Source organism: Acomys minous (genome assembly GCF_964271855.1).
Source record: "Acomys minous genome assembly, chromosome: 2".
NCBI lineage: Eukaryota > Metazoa > Chordata > Mammalia > Rodentia > Muridae > Acomys > Acomys minous.
Window position 1 is genome coordinate 82895130 of NC_140484.1, and position 17517 is coordinate 82912646.

Below are 17517 nucleotides of genomic sequence, written 5' to 3' on the forward strand. Positions count from 1 at the left end.
GAGAAACACTTAAAGAAATGCTCAACCTCCTTAGTCATCAGGGAAATGCAAATCAAAACAACTCTTGGATTCCATCTTACACCCATCAGAATGGCTAAGAGAAAAAAATTCAAGTGACACCACATGCTGACAAGGATGTGGAGAGAGAGAAATACTCTTTCATAGCTGGTGGGAATGCAAACTATTACAGCCACTTTGGATATCTCTCTGGTGCTATCTCAGAAAACTGGGAATAGGGATTCCTCAAGACCCAGCTATTCCACTCCTTGAAATATACTGAGAAGATGCTCCAGCACACAACAAGAACATTTGCTCAACCATGTCCATAGCAGCCTTATTCACAATAGCGAGAACATGGAAACAGCTTAAGTATCCCTCAGTAGAAGAACGGATAAAGAAACTGTGGTACATTTACACTATGGAATACTACTCAACTATTAAAAACAAGGAAATCCAGAAATTTGTGGACAAATGAATAGGTCTAGAACTGATCATAATGAATGATTTAACCCAGAAGCAGAAAGACTCACATGGTATATACTCACATATAATTGGGCACTAGCCCCAAAGACATGTCCCATGAAAGTCTTCACTTACCACGGGATGTGAAAACATCCTACCAAGACTCTAGGTAAGAGAAATGTAGGAGATGGGGAAAGAGAAGGACTCAGAAGGTGCTAGAAACCCACAAGAAGAACATCTGAGCCCTGGGTGGTCTGCTTAAACTATTGCACTAAATAAGGACAATACAAGTTGTAAACATTGAACCCCTATTCTGATCTACCCAATAGACAGGACAATCTCCAGTTATGTGGAGAGTGAGGACTGACTTCGACATGATCTCTGGTTCTAAATATATTACCACCTGCCCTTGGTGATGAGGCCTGTGGCACTAGAAGAAAGAATAAAGAGCATATGAAGATGAGACTTCAGAGCCTATGACTATATAGTGGGGGAGAAAGTCTCCCTTGGTCTTAGACCCAGGGGAGGGGAATAGAGGAAAGCAGGAAGGAAGCATGAATGGGAGGATACAAGTGATGGGATAACAATTGAGTTGTAATCTTAATAAATTTATAAATTTAAAAAAATGAAAGAGGTGCTATTCAGTCCCTTGAAGAGAGAAGAAAAATGTTTTTGCTATGTACCTATTATTGATATGCTGATATATTTATAACAAGGAAGTAGATGTCTGAGATGCCAACAGGGTATAAACCATAAGGACATACATACACTTATATAATTAGATTTTAGAGAATTATGGGCAATTAATTTTGAGTCAGTTTACTCAAAATTGTTTCTTATTGAGGCATTCTTCTTTCACATAGTTGTCCTCCTCTGATGTAATCTGTAATGGTCAAACTAAATTATTTTCTTCATATTTTCAGGAAGTTCAGCTCATGAAGGGTTCTTGACCTTTGGCTAGCTCTAGTCTTGGCTAAAACCATAGAGCCTTTCCTAGTAAAGAAAGTCAACAAACATGTCTCCAGCATGTTTTTTTCTTTTACTGGAGTAAAGGGCCTCAGATGCAGAGCCCAATGGAATAAATAGCTTCAGAATTCCCAATGGCTGTTATGGAGAGGAGAGGAAAATGTTGGCATGATTAGTGGGAAAGCCTTACTCATCAACAGTGTTCAAAACACACATGTTCACAAAAACAAGAACTGAGAATATATATACTAGACACTGTGTGATCGCCATCAACAAGATATATGTATTCATAGGATGTTCTCCTGGATTTTTATCCCCTTACTCCTGCAGATTCCCAATGTTGTCTGCAAGTTTACTTCCAGTAAATGCTATTTCAAAATCAGTGAACATTTTCACCTTAAAGGTGATGTGGTAATTGGTGCATTTTTCCCTGTTCATACTTACTACACCATCAACAAAATTCCACATTCATATGTACTATATTATTATGAAGACTATTACCTACAGTAAGTACAATTATTTATTTTAGAATTCAGAGCTCTTTTAACTTAGGTGCTGTACCTATGAAATTTTACATATTACTTCTTGTTTTTATTGTAACAATTTCTCTTTTACAGGTTCTAAAATATCTTCTTCAATTTTATTTTCATTCTTGCTTTTTTCAAAAGGAAAATGAAAAAATAACTCTTATTTATTCCTTTTATTGATAATTGCAACTTCTTAATTACTACGCCTTTAGTACCACAATGACTTTATGGTTTTCAGTGTATTATGATTTCAGAAGTAGTATGCTTTAATTTAAGGCTGACTTTGCTTTCAAGGCATTCCAAAACTCCTGAATTCCTGAATTTCTGAACTGTTCTGGTGATATTAGATGTGTTCACCAAGTCATACTGACTGTGAGAGAGTAAACTTTGAATTGTTCCTTAGTTTCTGTGAAATATGCAGGATGAATGAATAGTGTCAGACAAGTCTTATTGAATTAGAATGAAATATTCAAGTGTCTCTTAATAAATGAAATAATATGTGCCTATGCCAATAAGATTTGCCTACCCCATGCAGAGCTTATATCTCTGTGGATCCAGGCTGTAAGACCTTTAGTTTGCAGCAATAGCATTTGTAAAAACCATGTGAACACATGAAGAAATGTGTTGGGAGTCAACAAGTGAAAAATGACCAAAGAAATATGTACGTGAAGGTAAATTATGCTCAGTGTAACAATACTATGTGTTTGTGAAAAACTTTGTGGACTATTAAGTCATTAAATCAAAGACAGTGGAAGGAAAAAATGTTTAAATTTTAAAGGCCACTGATCATTTTGTTACCCTGGCAGATGTTTTTTAGATTTTGAAACATAGCCAAGATGGCTATGCAAAATTTATTTAGATAAAACATTTGATTGTAGATCGAATTCCTTAGGGAATGATATTTCTTCTCTAAATCACAAATATAGCATATTATTCATAGGTGTGGTAATGTTGAGTGTTATGTCATGCCTCCTTTACTACCTCAGAATTAATGCTCCTTTTAACTCGTACTTTTTATGTCCTCTACTCTCAGAATTCCAGGCACCAAAGTATGTTGGTATTTGCTTCTCTTTATTTTTTGCATTCAAGTCCATCCTTACAAATATTGTACTTTCAGTTGCATGAGCATTATTTTGGTTTATTATAAATAAGAGGATTGTTTCCTGTCAAACTTTTTAATATGTTATCAGTGATAAAAACTAAATCATGAAATTCAGCACTTTTATTATAGTCAATTGACAGTACTGTCTTATACAGTGAATTCACTAAATGTATTTTTTCATATAGTAGGTACCACAGAAAGACAAATATATCACAAAGCTGAGAATAATTTTCAGTCCTTCTCACTTAATCTTTTATTTACCTATGTGGAAGTTAGTGTGCATTTCAAAAGGATGATTATTTTTCCTCTCTCCATTCCATTTTTATTTCTTCTGTGATTTGTGTGCTTAAATATGTTCTCTGTAATTCTCATGTTTACAAAGAATGAGTGGGTTTGATTATAACCTTCAACGTAAGTTTTTGTATGGTCACATTTACTAAATGGAACTTGTTTTAATGGATCATTAGAGGACAGGTGCCAAGTGAGTATTTTTGTATAAATTATTGAGGATTCATATGCTTCCTGGAGACTATAAAACAATTTTAAGAGAAAAGTGGCTTGCTCCATTGAGACATTCATGATAAAATCTTCTCAAATTTGTCATGACGTTCATGTGTGTGTGTGTGCATGCATGCATATTTTTGATGCAGCTCACATTTGCCGATAAAAATGAAACTATGGAAACAAGCTTTCTTGCCACACAGTATGTGTGCTAAGATTAAATTCAGCCTCTCAAACTCTTCTACCATATCCTGCATTGGCTAAGACATTTTATTGGACAATACATTAAATCTTTTATTGATATCTTATCTTGCAAAATCTATGGAGAATATCTTTGTGGTTAATGAGCGAGTAAATTCCTTTTCCTCACATGAATTAAAATATGGCTTTGAACTTATATACCTAGGTGGAATAAATCAATCATATATTCATTTCTTCTACTCATAGATTGATAATGTTTATGTATCACAAGAACATATTTCTTTTCTCTTGCGTTTTAATAGATTTTCATTTTATTATCATCCTTTACCATTATGAGCAACTTTCATGTTAAAAGACAAAAATATTTTCTGACAGGTTTTTCTAAAATATTTTACATTGTGATCTATTTTTAAGCATGTTTTATTCATTGTTCCAAGTATATGAAGGGTCATTTTTAGCTAAATGTATCAATATTGTGGTTTTGGTAATTATGGAAATTTTATTATAATTTTGAAAATCAGAAATATCTAAGTATAAACATATATTTACTAAACCAAATGTGGATTACATATGTTTTGGGAATGGAAAAACTATAAAATAGTCTATTGCCAGTTTTTCATAACTTTTCTCATATAGATAATGCCATTCTAGATTCTTTACACCATATTTTTTACAATTATTAGCAGTGAATAAAGATCTGTTCTTAACTATATTTTGATTCTCAATTATCACTTTAATCGATATCAGAATTTCCTTGAATGTCATAAATATAGTTTTTCACTGCCCAGAGCTAGCACCGTATTGTTAGTGTTCTCTCAAGTTATTAATGGCTTTTTTGTTTACACTGCTTTGAAAAGTCCTTCTTTTGCCACTGGCCTTCATCCATCTACAATTTCTGCTTTTCACTGGCACTCAGGTCTAGTTTGCTTGCTGTCTGTGTATCAGTGTGTTCTGTAAGAAATATATAATCTGCAGAGGTATATTTTTGCAAATCCAGAAATACAACACAAACAGCTCTTTATAAATACATGAACCTTTCTGAAGTAAGGATCTTTGGCAAGTATTTATACTGCAGTAAGTACTAATGGCCCTTGCTTGTCATCAATAGTTATTGTTTTGTTTGTTTTGTTTTTGTTTTTGTTTTTTTACTGTTCATCTCAAACTGTAATTGTAGAGACAAATGTGTGCATGCAACTGCAACATTCACATTCAGTAACAATGCAAACCTTTGTGGACTGATTTTTCATTGAAATCAATTCTAAGCTAGGAATCCATATAAAATTAAGTTATATAATACTACACCATTACCTAGTGTAAATAAATAAATAAATAAATAAGGACCTTTACCGAATTTAGTAAGCATGTCTCAGTTTTCTGACATTTCCTATTTTTTTTTTGCATTTTATGCATTCTTTACAATGCTTTTTACAAAGTCATTAATTCTCATTTATTGAAATTACTTTTTCAGAATCATATTTTAATTTGGAATTAATTTAGTAATTAACATTTACATGTGGCCAAAAATCTTGATAGCTATACCCATTCAAAAACATGTAGGTACATTATGTATACTAATAAAATGAAACTTAATGCAGTCTGTTTTATATGCAATCCTCAAAAATGATGATATCTTCACATATATATAGTTTTTCATGAATGAGAAAAATGTCATATTTATTCTATTTTGAATAATTCAAAATTCCTTTGGTAAATTCTTGTCCATTGGACAATATTGTTTTATTTATATTTTATCTAACTGCTTTTCTTTAAAAATAATATTTCAAATTTTTTATAATATCCTTTAGTATCAAATTAATTCATTAAACTATGAAATATATGATGAAATTATTTTCAAAACACACATATTAAAATATGGGCTTTCAGGAAAAGCAACACTTTTAATTTCAGAACCAGTTTTCTTGCTTCACTTCATATTGTTTTTATGCAAATATTAATTCTAATAATTTATACATATAAGCAATTCATTATATTGACTATATTCTCTGAAGCTGCTGTAGTCCCATAGTTGATTAATGTTCTATAGCTAACCTTTCTGTCCTTATCTCTACTTACCAAACTTTAAACTTAATACTTTTCTCCCCAGTCAAGTTCACTTTCTGTTGTCCAAGTATTCTTGAAGGTCAGGCAATCCCAAAATATAATTGGCTAACAGGAATCAGATTGTGTAAGAAAACTGACCCTTCATCTTTCACCAGTTACCAAATTGTTATACTCTGGTGTTTGAGTAGAAGTATCTACAATAGACGTTTGAATTCATGGCCCACAGTGAATGACAATAGTATGAGATGGTTTTATTTGTGGTGGAGGTGTGGCCTTGCTGGAGGAAGTATAACATTTTGGTAGTGGGCTTTGAGGTGTAAGAAGGTCAAGTCTGGCCAGAGTGCAACACACTGATTTTGCTGGCTAATGGTCATTATGCAAAACTCTCAAATACTTGTTCAAGACCATGTAGAACCACGTGATGAAAATACTTTCCACCATGATGATAATACACTAAACCTCTGCAACTATAAGTGTGACCTCAATTAAATGTTTTCTGGTATAAATGTCATGACCGTCATGTCTCTTCAGAGATTGAAAACTCAAACTAAGAAGGAGTTTGTACTAAGAACTAGAGTATTGCCTCAATTATGAAGTGTTCACTCTTATGAAGATCTATGATGAAAAAGAGGAAGATGAGGAAGTAAAATTTCAAAATGTACAGATTGAGAAGAGTATAAGGAATGGACTGGAGCTAAATTCTGTGTTCAAAAGATAAAAAGATAAAAGAAGGTCATGATATTAAATGGAATGAAGGGAGTAGAGACCCCAGGACAAGATGGCACAAAGATAAGCTTTCTGCTTGTGAAAATAAATTCTTGAAAACTCAGAGCCAGGTATGTTGGTGGTACACATCTTTAATTTTACCTGGTGGATCTCTGAGTTTAAGGCCCATTACAGTTCAAAACACCCAAGCTTAGTTGAGGAAACAAAGGAGAAAAAAGCTGGTGATGAGGTAATTGAACAAGCAAGGAAGCAGGGAGTGGCCATGTTCAAGCCCCAGCAAGCAGAAGATCTTGGAAGCTTCAGCAATGTGATTCTGGCTTTTGAGTCAAGGGCAGAAGAAATGGCTTATGGAAACTCTTTCTGTGTGACTAAGGAAAGCTGAGGAGACCAAGAGTTCATCAGGGGTTGTCATTGTGTGAAACCCTAAAGGAGAAGCCAAGATTGCCTTGGAGATCACAAAATGTTGATGATGCCAGTGCCATGTAATACCCACTGATGATAGCTGCTAACAAGAATGGAGCACTCCAGGGGGAAAAATTCTCTTGCAATGAAGAAAGAGGAAAGGAGTTAGAGATCTGAAGAGAGTATTGATAACAGACACAGAGCTTCAGAATTGGAATTTGCCTAGTTGGCTTTCAGTCTTATTTGGGTCCGGTATTTCCTCACTATGGTCACTTTCCTCCAGTTTGGGATGATAAATTATATTCTGTAACATTATATATTGTATTTTATATGCTTTTAATTTTTGTTTTACTGGATTTTTAAGGTAAGGTATTGTATGAATTTCAGAAGGTACTTTGAATTTTGATCTTTTATATAAGTGTGAGACCATTGTAGACAATGGGGACATTTTAACTTACACTTGAGAGTAAGGAATGAAATCTTCTAGCTGAAATAGCAATGGTTCCTTTGGAGTGATGTGGTAAATTCTTGGTCTAAAATGAGTCTCACTATTAGAAGGCTGGTTGAAATAGATGCAGCCTTGCTGAAGGAAGTATATAACTGTGTCTGTGGGCTTTAAGGTCTAAGAAGCTCAAGTCTGGCCTGTAAATGTAAGTCTTCATTTCTGATGATTGTGAATTAGGATGTAGATCTCTCAGGTCTTTCCCCCAAGAACATGTTTGCCTGCATGCTGCCATGTTTCCCACTATGAAGATAATATATGAAGCCTCTGGAACTGTAAGCCAGCACCAAGTCAATGTTTTCTATTATAAGAATTTCTATGTCCATTGTTTCTATTCACAAAAATAAAGATCTAACAAATATAATTACCCTCAGATATGAGGACAATCTTTTGCTACCTCCATTCGCCATGCTGGAATTTTGTTTTACTTGGAGATACATAGATCTTGGTATGGTGTTACATTTATTGTAATATGACAGGTACAATGTCCTTGATGTCTCCAGAAATGATTGCTTCTCTGGGTTTGTTCATAGCCTCTGGTTACTTATTTTCTTCCACCATTTTCAGCTCTGTTCTTTAGACCATTTGAGGAAAGAATAATTTACACAGTGGAATCCTAATTAATCTTTATCTGTAGTCAACACACATTGACACTGAAATAAAATGATACTCTTCAATGAGTGGGGATATAAGGGGTCGTTAAGAGAAAGAAGGTGTCTTAGTTATATATTGTTCATATATATATGAAATGCCTCAGTGAATAGAACACACCATTGTTAATGTTAGGATCGTTATTCATATCTTACACAAAAGTATATTATTGCATGTTCATAGTCCAATGATCATATAGATGGTAGGAGATAGAAACAGGAAAATCTCTATAAGTTTGCTATGTTAGAAAATGAGCTTATGTGGTATAAAACTAAGGAAATCCACCAACAAGCTGTGGTTATAAAAGTTTTTGTAACCAGTACTCATGAGAGAAAGGCAGATGAGTATGTATGAGTTCAAGACCAGTCTAAGAAACCAACAAAATTCCAGTCAAGCCAGAGCTAAACATTCAGACAAAGTCTAATTCAATCAATCAAATGATAAATCACTAAACCAATTAAATGTATAGTAAATAAACAAAATAGAGCCTATGTGGAAAGAAGGTGGATATCCAAGATTATTCCTCAAGCTTTTCCTGACTTGCAGTCATACTTATTGTCCTTCATATACCTATACACAGTGGCACATATATGCACAAAGTTAAACACACAAACATCACAAATGCATACAAAATAAAAATATAGCAGGCACAGAGCTGTAATCTTTTTAATCTCATCAGTTTAGAAGCAGACACAGGCTTTTCTCTGTATCTCATCAGTGTGCGATATATTGGCAATTCAAGGCTTGTATATTTAAAAAATTATGTCAAAATGGCAGCAGTGGCCACATATGTAATGAACAAATCTTAGAATTACATTTTGTTAATATCTTGTTTCTACAGATGGCAGAAAGCACAGCCTAATATTAGGGAGAGCTTGAAAATTACAGAAAAATAGCAAGAAGGCATGCAGGAGTGAGAGCGATAAAAGATTATATGGGAAATTTTAGAGAACCAAATAACCTAGTCCGTGAGGAACCCAGAGACTAAAGACACAACTATGAAGCATGTATGGGAATTACCTATGCACTCTTCACAAATATAATAGTTGTGTAGGTTTATACTTATGTAGGTCTCCTAACATCTGGAGCAGATTCTGCCTCTGACTCTGTTGCCTGCCTTTGCAACACTTTCCATCATTATTGTGCTGCCTTTTTTAGCCTAAGATGGAGAAGATGCCCCTAGTCTTACTGCAACTTGGTATGCTAAGTGTGCTTGATATCCTTGGGAAATCTCTTCTTTTCTGAGGAGAAAAGACAGTGACATGAATGGGAGAAATGGGGAGAAGGCCTGGCAGGAGATGAAAGAGGGAAAATGGTGGTATGGATGTAAAATACATGAATAAATTACATAATTCTTAAAAAGATAGTGTTTGTGAAAACTGATTAGTTTAATGAAGAAAGAATGGCTTTCAATAGCTGAATAGACTGAAAGACAATAATCTGGACACCAACAGATGTACTGTTTTAGGACAATTATTTGCTGATGTAAGACAGGATTTCTATTGTATCTGTCTATGAAAGAAAAATAAAGGATGCTCTGAGGAAGTGTAATTAAAGAGTGGTAACATTAAAGGATTTTGCCTAATCCTAACCCATTTGCATAATTTAGTTGCAGCAATTCATGGTGATAAATTAAATACATATTCTATAGAAACAAAAATGATACAAAATAATACAAGTTATTGCAGTAAATATACAGGCATATGTGGTCTTCCTTTTCTGTGCTTTTATGCCATTTATACAGATATAATTTTAAGAACTACCAGTTTCTTCTGGCTCTGGCATTTGCCATTGAAGAGATAAATGGGAACCCAAATCTTTTACCAAACATATCTCTTGGATTTGATTTCAACAATGTCCGATTCACTGAAAAGGACATTCTTATGATTACCTGTGCTTGGCTCACAGCTCACAGGGAAGGCAATGTTATACCTAACTACAATTGTGAAAAGAGAAATTTTACTGCTGTACTCACAGGAACATCAGGGACAACATCTGCCTACATTGGAACACTGCTGCAACTCTTCAAATTTCCACAGGTGAGAAAATGTGGAGTCTAAGAACTTGGAATCAGGTCTCTTTTGTTCAAAGTATAGATGTCTTTAAAAATTAAAGAAGGGATAGATGTCTTTAAAAATTAAAGAAGGGATACTTGAATTTTGCAACCACAAAAGCTAGTACACATACACACGGAGATCAATCCATATTTCCCCTGCATGAAGGAGTAATGAAGGTGAACTGAATGAAACGATATAATTCCCTAAAATTATCAGGCTTGATGGAATTTTTCTGTAAAATCTTGTAAGTGGAAAACACCTATAACTAGGAATGAACCTGTCTCTTTTTTTTCTGTTGTCATACTTTACTCAGGAGAGCAGGATGTTAATATTCTTCCTCTTCTTTCCAATATGCTTCAGCTTTCTTTTGGACCTTATGATCCTATCTTGAGTGACCGAAGTCAGTATTCTTCTCTCTACCAGATGGCTCCCAAGGACACATCTATTTCACTTGGCATTGTCTCTTTGCTGATTCATTTTAGGTGGTCCTGGGTTGGTCTTATCCTCCCAGATGACCACATAGGGAATAAAATTCTATCAGATTTCAGAGATGAGATGGAAAGAAAAAGAGTCTGCATAGCTTTTGTGAAAATGATCCCTGCCACCTGGACTTTATTTTATAACAAAGACTGGAAAAATATGGATGAAATCCAGCAGTCATCAACAAATGTGATAATCATTTGTGGTAACATTGATTCACTACAAGGTCTAATGAGGAATATAGGGCAAAAGTTATTGACCTGGAAAGTCTGGATCATGAACTTTGAACAGGATGTTACTGACCATGCTGACTATTTCCTGTTAGACTCATTCCACGGGAGCCTCATTTTTACCCATCATTATAGGGAGAGTGTTGAATTTACCAATTTTATTCGAACAGTGAATCCTTACAAATACCCTGAAGACATTTATCTTCCTAAATTGTGGCATTTGTTCTTCAAGTGCTCATTTTCTGACACTGATTGTAAACTTTTGGACAACTGTCAAGCCAATGCTTCTTTGGAAGAATTACCTAGACATGTATTTGACATAAACATGAGTGAAGAAAGCTACAATATATACAAAGCTGTGTATGCTGTGGCTCACAGTCTCCATAAGATGAGTCTTGAGCAAGTAGAGATGCAACCATATGAAAATGGGGAAGGGGTGCTGTTCTTCCCTTGGCAGGTAATATCCTTTTCATTGTATTGTGATATCAGCACCATGACATAGGAGAATTTGCAAAGGCCCTATATTAGGTACTGTAAAATCAGTAAACATTATACAAAATCAGAGGACTGTTTGAGCTTTTAAACTTAATTGGAGTTCAAGGCAGTTGTGTGTGTGTGTGTGTGTGTGTGTGTGTGTGTGTGTGTGTGTGTGTTTGTGTGTGTGTGTGTGTTGCTAAGGAATGGCACATGTGATAACAGGAGAAATTGGAGAACAGGAGAAAATTATTCAAGATCAGTTTTATGGACTCAATACTTAACTGCAATTTCATCTCCTGGTAATAGTTTCAATGAGGAAAACAAATATTTACCCGATACATGTCTTATAGCAGAAATTTAAACCAAATTCAAACAGTACCTATCCACAAATCTAGCTTTACAGAAGGTACTAGAAGGAAAACTCCATCCCAAAGGGTCAAGCTACAACCAAAACTACTCAGGAAATAGATAACTATACCATGGCAAAAACACAACTACACAAATGCTCGACTGGAACCAACATCAAAATTAAGACTCTTAATAGTAACTGGTCATTAATATCTCTCAATATCAATGGTTCAATTCTCCAGTAAAAAATTGACATTTAAGTGAAGCACTAGCAGTGTTTTTATACATAAGTGATCCCTTTTAACTACCCTGTAGACATAAATGTCCTCATTTTGACACTGGACTTTGGGAGATATTTTGAAGGCAATTAGGTCTGCCTAGGTTTCACATTTTGAGATTTGCATAAATCAGGAGTCATTGATCCTTTGCAGTAGCTTTATTCAAAGGTTTTTGTTAAAGGTGAAAGATATAAGCAGAATAGTATCCCACTCACAGAGGTTTTTGTTCCCTCATCATCACTGGAAACTTCGCTAGTGCTGACTTTCCCATCAGAAATTAAAAACAACGAACTACAGTATAGGTTCTGTTCTGCCTCTGGAACACTCTGTAATATAAATTAACTAATCTCTTTCAGCTTAACTCTTTCCTGAAGGACATGGATGTGAGGGACAACGTGGGTGTAGATTGGAGAGAGAAATTAGAGGCAGAATATGATATTCTTAATTTTTGGGATTTTCCAAAGGGTCTTGGACTAAAGATGAAAATTGGAACATTTTCTCCAAATGCTCCACATGGTCAACAGTTGTTGTTATCTGAGCAGATGATACAATGGCCGGAAAAATTTTCAGAGGTGGGTTATGTTTTGTTTTCTGATATAGTGATGCTTGTTGTCTGCCTCAAGGCCAAAGCACTCTCCTATAACCAGTTTAAAATACCTCCACCAAATTATTAGTATAAAGGATTGTCACATTCCTTGATTCAGATCAATTGAAGTATTTAATGGTAACCCTGTCTCCAAATATTCATTTGAAAGTGGATTAATTTTAATCAACTAGTCACAAAAATTTGACACTTGGAAAGAACAAATTTCTATCTCCAAAATGATTCATGGATCAAATCTTTGAAGAAAACCTCTCATTTGTGATTATTGTAAGGAAGCAATGTAAAAGTTACATTTTGCCTATGATCAAATGTCATGACAAAAAGTGATTTTTAAAAGAAAAAATATATTTTGGCTTGAGATTACAAAGTTATGAGTTCACCATGCATGAAATTATAACACCAATGGGTGATCTTGGAGATAGTCATTGGGACCAGAGTTATAATCTTTCTATCTACACACATTTACAATAAGTTAAATGAGAAAATTGGAATTGAGGCAAGGATCATATTGTTTCAATTTCTAAAGCCAATATCATAATTCCTTCAGAAAGTACAGTAAATGAAAATTTCAATAAGCCACAAATAGTGTGTTCCATGGGGAGCAAGGCCTCAGTACTTGGGCTTACATGGGATATTTTTCATTCAAAATACTGTATATTTACATATTAGTATACCCTAACTTGCTGTATATACTCAATGCATAAATTGTTATTCCATGCTTAGGAATTTCTTTCTTTTATGTTATCCTTTGCTTTTTAGACCTCTAGAAAAAGAGTAGTGTGTGGTATGCTCATGACTAAACAACTGACTTGCCTAGCTTCTACAAATAAATGCATCACTGAAGTATCTTAAGAAATGTTCTGAGGGTGCAATGTATTATCCTTGAAAATATATGATTTCCAAATTATAAGGCTCCTGATTCTATCATTTCTGCAGAAAGCAATGAATACAGCAGCTCATTTATCTATGATCTTTATATTTGTTATGAGACTGTAGCCATTAAATAGCGACCCTCAGAGTTCAAGTGTATCTTTTTACCTTAACTGGAGTTAGTGATCAATTCTTCAGACAAACAGACACATATTTGTTTCCATGATCATGCTCAATCCTGTTGACTGTCAATATTCACAACCATGGTTGAAGTAAAATTGCTCAAGCCACTAGTCAGTAAATACAGAGATAAAATCAGTCTAGAGAGACTACATACCCTAGATAATGTCTCAAATTACCTACCTTTCTTACACTTGTCCTAATTCATAAAGTTATAACAATAATCCGACAAATATCTAAACATACTTTCTTTCAGAAGGGCATAGTGTTTCCAAACATCTTATTGTACTTATAATAATGTTCACAAATTCAATGCATACTATTCAAAAACACAATTTTGTGATTTTTCATAAAACGTAAGGATGACATAACATTCTTTTAATTTTTCTCAGACCCCTCGATCTGTGTGCAGTGAGAGTTGTAGACCTGGGTTCAGGAAAGTCTCTCTGGAGGGCCGGGCTATCTGTTGCTACAATTGTACTCCTTGTGCAGACAATGAGATTTCCAATGAAACAGGTAAATTCAGCTATATCAGAAAATATTCCCATTTCTCTGAAATTCTGCAAAACATCCTACCAAATAAGAATGATCTAAATAGAAGTCAGACATAAATTTTTCTCATTTTGTTTGGGAACTTAAGGTCATAATTCATCAACATTCCCTTGAAATAGATTACCATTGAAAATCATACTTGATTTATATATTTGATTCACTGGCAATATCAATTCCTTCAGAAAAAAAAACATACTCTTTTGCACCTAACAGTGTTTTACTTCACTGTGCTGTTTAAAACACATTACTGAAGTATCAAATATTAATGTTTTTCAAACTGCATTTGACCCACTTTCAAGACTGAAAGAGTGTTCACATCTGTTGTAACTTCTTTGGATTATTCATAGCTCAATTCAAAAATATTTTCTCATTTTTAGTAGTTTTTTAAATACATTCTTACAATGTATGTGATCATATTCAAATTCCCACTCCACTCATATCCATCCACCTCTTTTCTATCTACCCAAATTTGGTTAATTACACTATATAATCTGTGATTCTCATCTATTCTTGGGTGAATGGATATTAGTTGAGGGTTGTAACCCAACCATGGGCTGAACCCTTACAAATGAAAAGACTCTCCTCCCAATAGATATGAGTTGTCAATAGATTTTTTGCTGGGTGCACATTGTCATGCCAACCTCCTCCACGTTCTATGCTGAAATTGGTCTGTCATAGCCTGCAAAGATCTAATGCATTGTCTCAAGTGGTGTGAAACTTGAAACTGATCTGTGTCCAGAAAACAATGTTTTCATGTGGTTATTTAAAAGCTGCGCTTTTACTAAATTCCTGCACTTTCTTAGATAAGATTTTTTATAGAACTTTTTTTTTAAATTAATGGAATCTTTAGAAAAGATAATGATATGTGGCCTTGCTGGGGAAGGTATATCACTTGGGTTTGAAAAGACCAAATCACATTCAGTCTCTGTCTTTTCTTTGCTTCCAGCCTTCAGTCAGGGTGTAGGTGATTATATATTACTCACCAATTCTAAATATGATAGTGTTTCTATTTACCAGCAATTCTTTACACCACCATGCAGCTCAAAAATGCTAAACACTTCAAATTTCAAAATACTGCAGGATGAAAGTTGAAAAATAAACCAGTATTTTCATTCAAAACAGTTTATGTTAATTCATATTTTAATGAAATAAAATTGAAAGTATGTTGTTGAATTCATATTTTGAGTAAAGTAGAAATATTTTAACATAGTGATAATGTAAAGTACATAATTCAGGGCACATAAATTTTATGTTAAAAATAGATTGAAAAAAATTTGAAGATCAGAGTATTATAAGACTGTTTTCTAAAGTTTTCACTTATCCTACTAATTGTTTTTATGAAAATAGAATGTTTCCCACAAATTTTATCAAAATGTTTCGTTGTATATTCATATTACTCATGTAATAATGTCTCTACACTACAGTCTCAGCAGTGAACGAACATAATTTGAAAACGCAAGGAATTTTAAGAAGAAACCTAAATTGAGGACTCATATAAGAAAAAGAAATATCTGAAAATTCTCCCTCTTAAGTAGATTGCCATATCCAATCTATAAAGTATATATAAATTATCTGGTGATATTAGGGGCAAAGAAGATTTACACAAGAAACTTATTACTCTGGTTACTTCCAAAAGAGACACACAGGCATCATAAAAGGCAGAGAATCTTTGTAATTAAAGAGAGAAAAGACATTAGATTAGTTAAGTTAAAAACACAATGAAAATTTGTTATTGAGAAGCTATTGGCACTTGCTGGCTAACTGCAGGGAGATATATGTTTTGTTTTGGAATGTAAACTCTGAAAGTCTACCTATGTAATAATTGAAGCCCTCCCCAAGCATATAAAAAATGGCAGCACTGAATGGACTCCATGGTTATTAAAATGTAGAAGAAGAGTTATAAAACGTATTAAGTTGCTAATAAAGAGGGAAATAAATCAGTATGAAAGTAGGAATGAGATAAATTAGATGCAAATTATTATATGTCTACCTAATTACTAAATGATATATCTAAGAAGCAAGGTGGGCTACATAAATCTTCAATTATTGTCAATAGTGTTTATATAGGTTGTCACTGAGAAAATTAAGGAAGAAAATTTATTTGACTTTCAATTGAGTGTGTACTAAGTAATATCTCAAAGTAAAAGGGATAATCTCAACATGGGCTCATTATAACCTTCATTTCTAACCAGATGTGGAGCAGTGTGTGAAGTGTCCAGATAGTCATTATGCAAATAAGGAGAAAAACCACTGCCTCCTGAAAGTGGTGAGCTTTCTGGCCTATGAAGACTCCTTGGGAATGGTTCTCACCAGCCTAGCTCTCTGCCTCTCTGCACTCACAGTCATTGTTCTTGCAGTCTTTGTGAAACACAGAAACACTCCCATTGTCAAGGCCAATAATAGGGCTCTCAGTTATATTTTGCTCATCACACTCACTGTCTGTTTCCTCTGTTCTTTGAACTTCATTGGCCAGCCCAACAAAGCCACCTGCATCCTGCAGCAGACCACATTTGGAATTGCATTTACTGTGGCTCTTGCCACTGTGTTGGCCAAAGCTATCACTGTTGTCACTGCCTTCAAGGCCACTTTTGCAGGAAGAATGGTGAGGTGGCTAATCATATCAAGGGCCCCAAACTACATCATTCCTATGTGCACCCTGATACAACTTGGTCTTTGTGGTATATGGATGGCAACATCTCCTCCATTCATTGACCAGGATGTTCATACTGAACATGGACGCATTATCATTTTGTGTAACAAGGGTTCATCTGTTGCCTTCCACTGTGTCCTGGGATACCTCTGCTTCTTGGCATTTGGGAGTTATACCATGGCCTTCTTGTCAAGGAATCTGCCTGATACATTCAATGAAGCCAAGTTTCTGTCATTCAGCATGCTGGTGTTCTTCTGTGTCTGGGTCACCTTCCTTCCTGCCTACCACAGCACTAAGGGGAAGGTCATGGTGGCTATGGAAGTTTTCTCCATATTGGCTTCCAGTGCAGCACTCCTTGGCTTCATATTTGCCCCTAAGTGTTACATTATTTTGCTGAGACCAGACAAGAACTCAATTCATCAAATCTGGGACAAGACACATTCTAGAAGAAATAAATCTTACAAAACATAGTTCAAAAGATAAATTTAGCTTCTATCATCACAACTTAATAGAAGGTCTGGATTCTTACCCAATAGCGTTATAAACATGTGTTATACAATTATATGGTTTTGTTTCTGTCAGATTGTATTTCATCATCTAATTGTATTACAGTGTTGTAGTATAAAAGCCGTTTTTTCGTGTTTGAAAACAACATCTACTCTCTGGTGCCTCAAGTGCTCTAAGTGTAAG

At 34.5% G+C, this 17517-nt stretch overlaps 1 protein-coding gene across 1 annotated transcript; it reads left to right on the forward strand.

The window, feature by feature from the left end:
* Positions 1-1722: 1722 nt before the first annotated feature.
* Positions 1723-17298, forward strand: LOC311609809 (vomeronasal type-2 receptor 116-like; the record flags this gene model as incomplete). The annotated part of the gene is made up of 6 exons (XM_084803180.1): positions 1723-1934; positions 9846-10140; positions 10519-11325; positions 12328-12543; positions 14018-14141; positions 16370-17298. 6 exons carry the CDS (start codon positions 1723-1725, stop codon positions 17296-17298), a joined length of 2583 nt encoding a protein of 860 aa, XP_084659306.1.
* Positions 17299-17517: the final 219 nt, after the last annotated feature.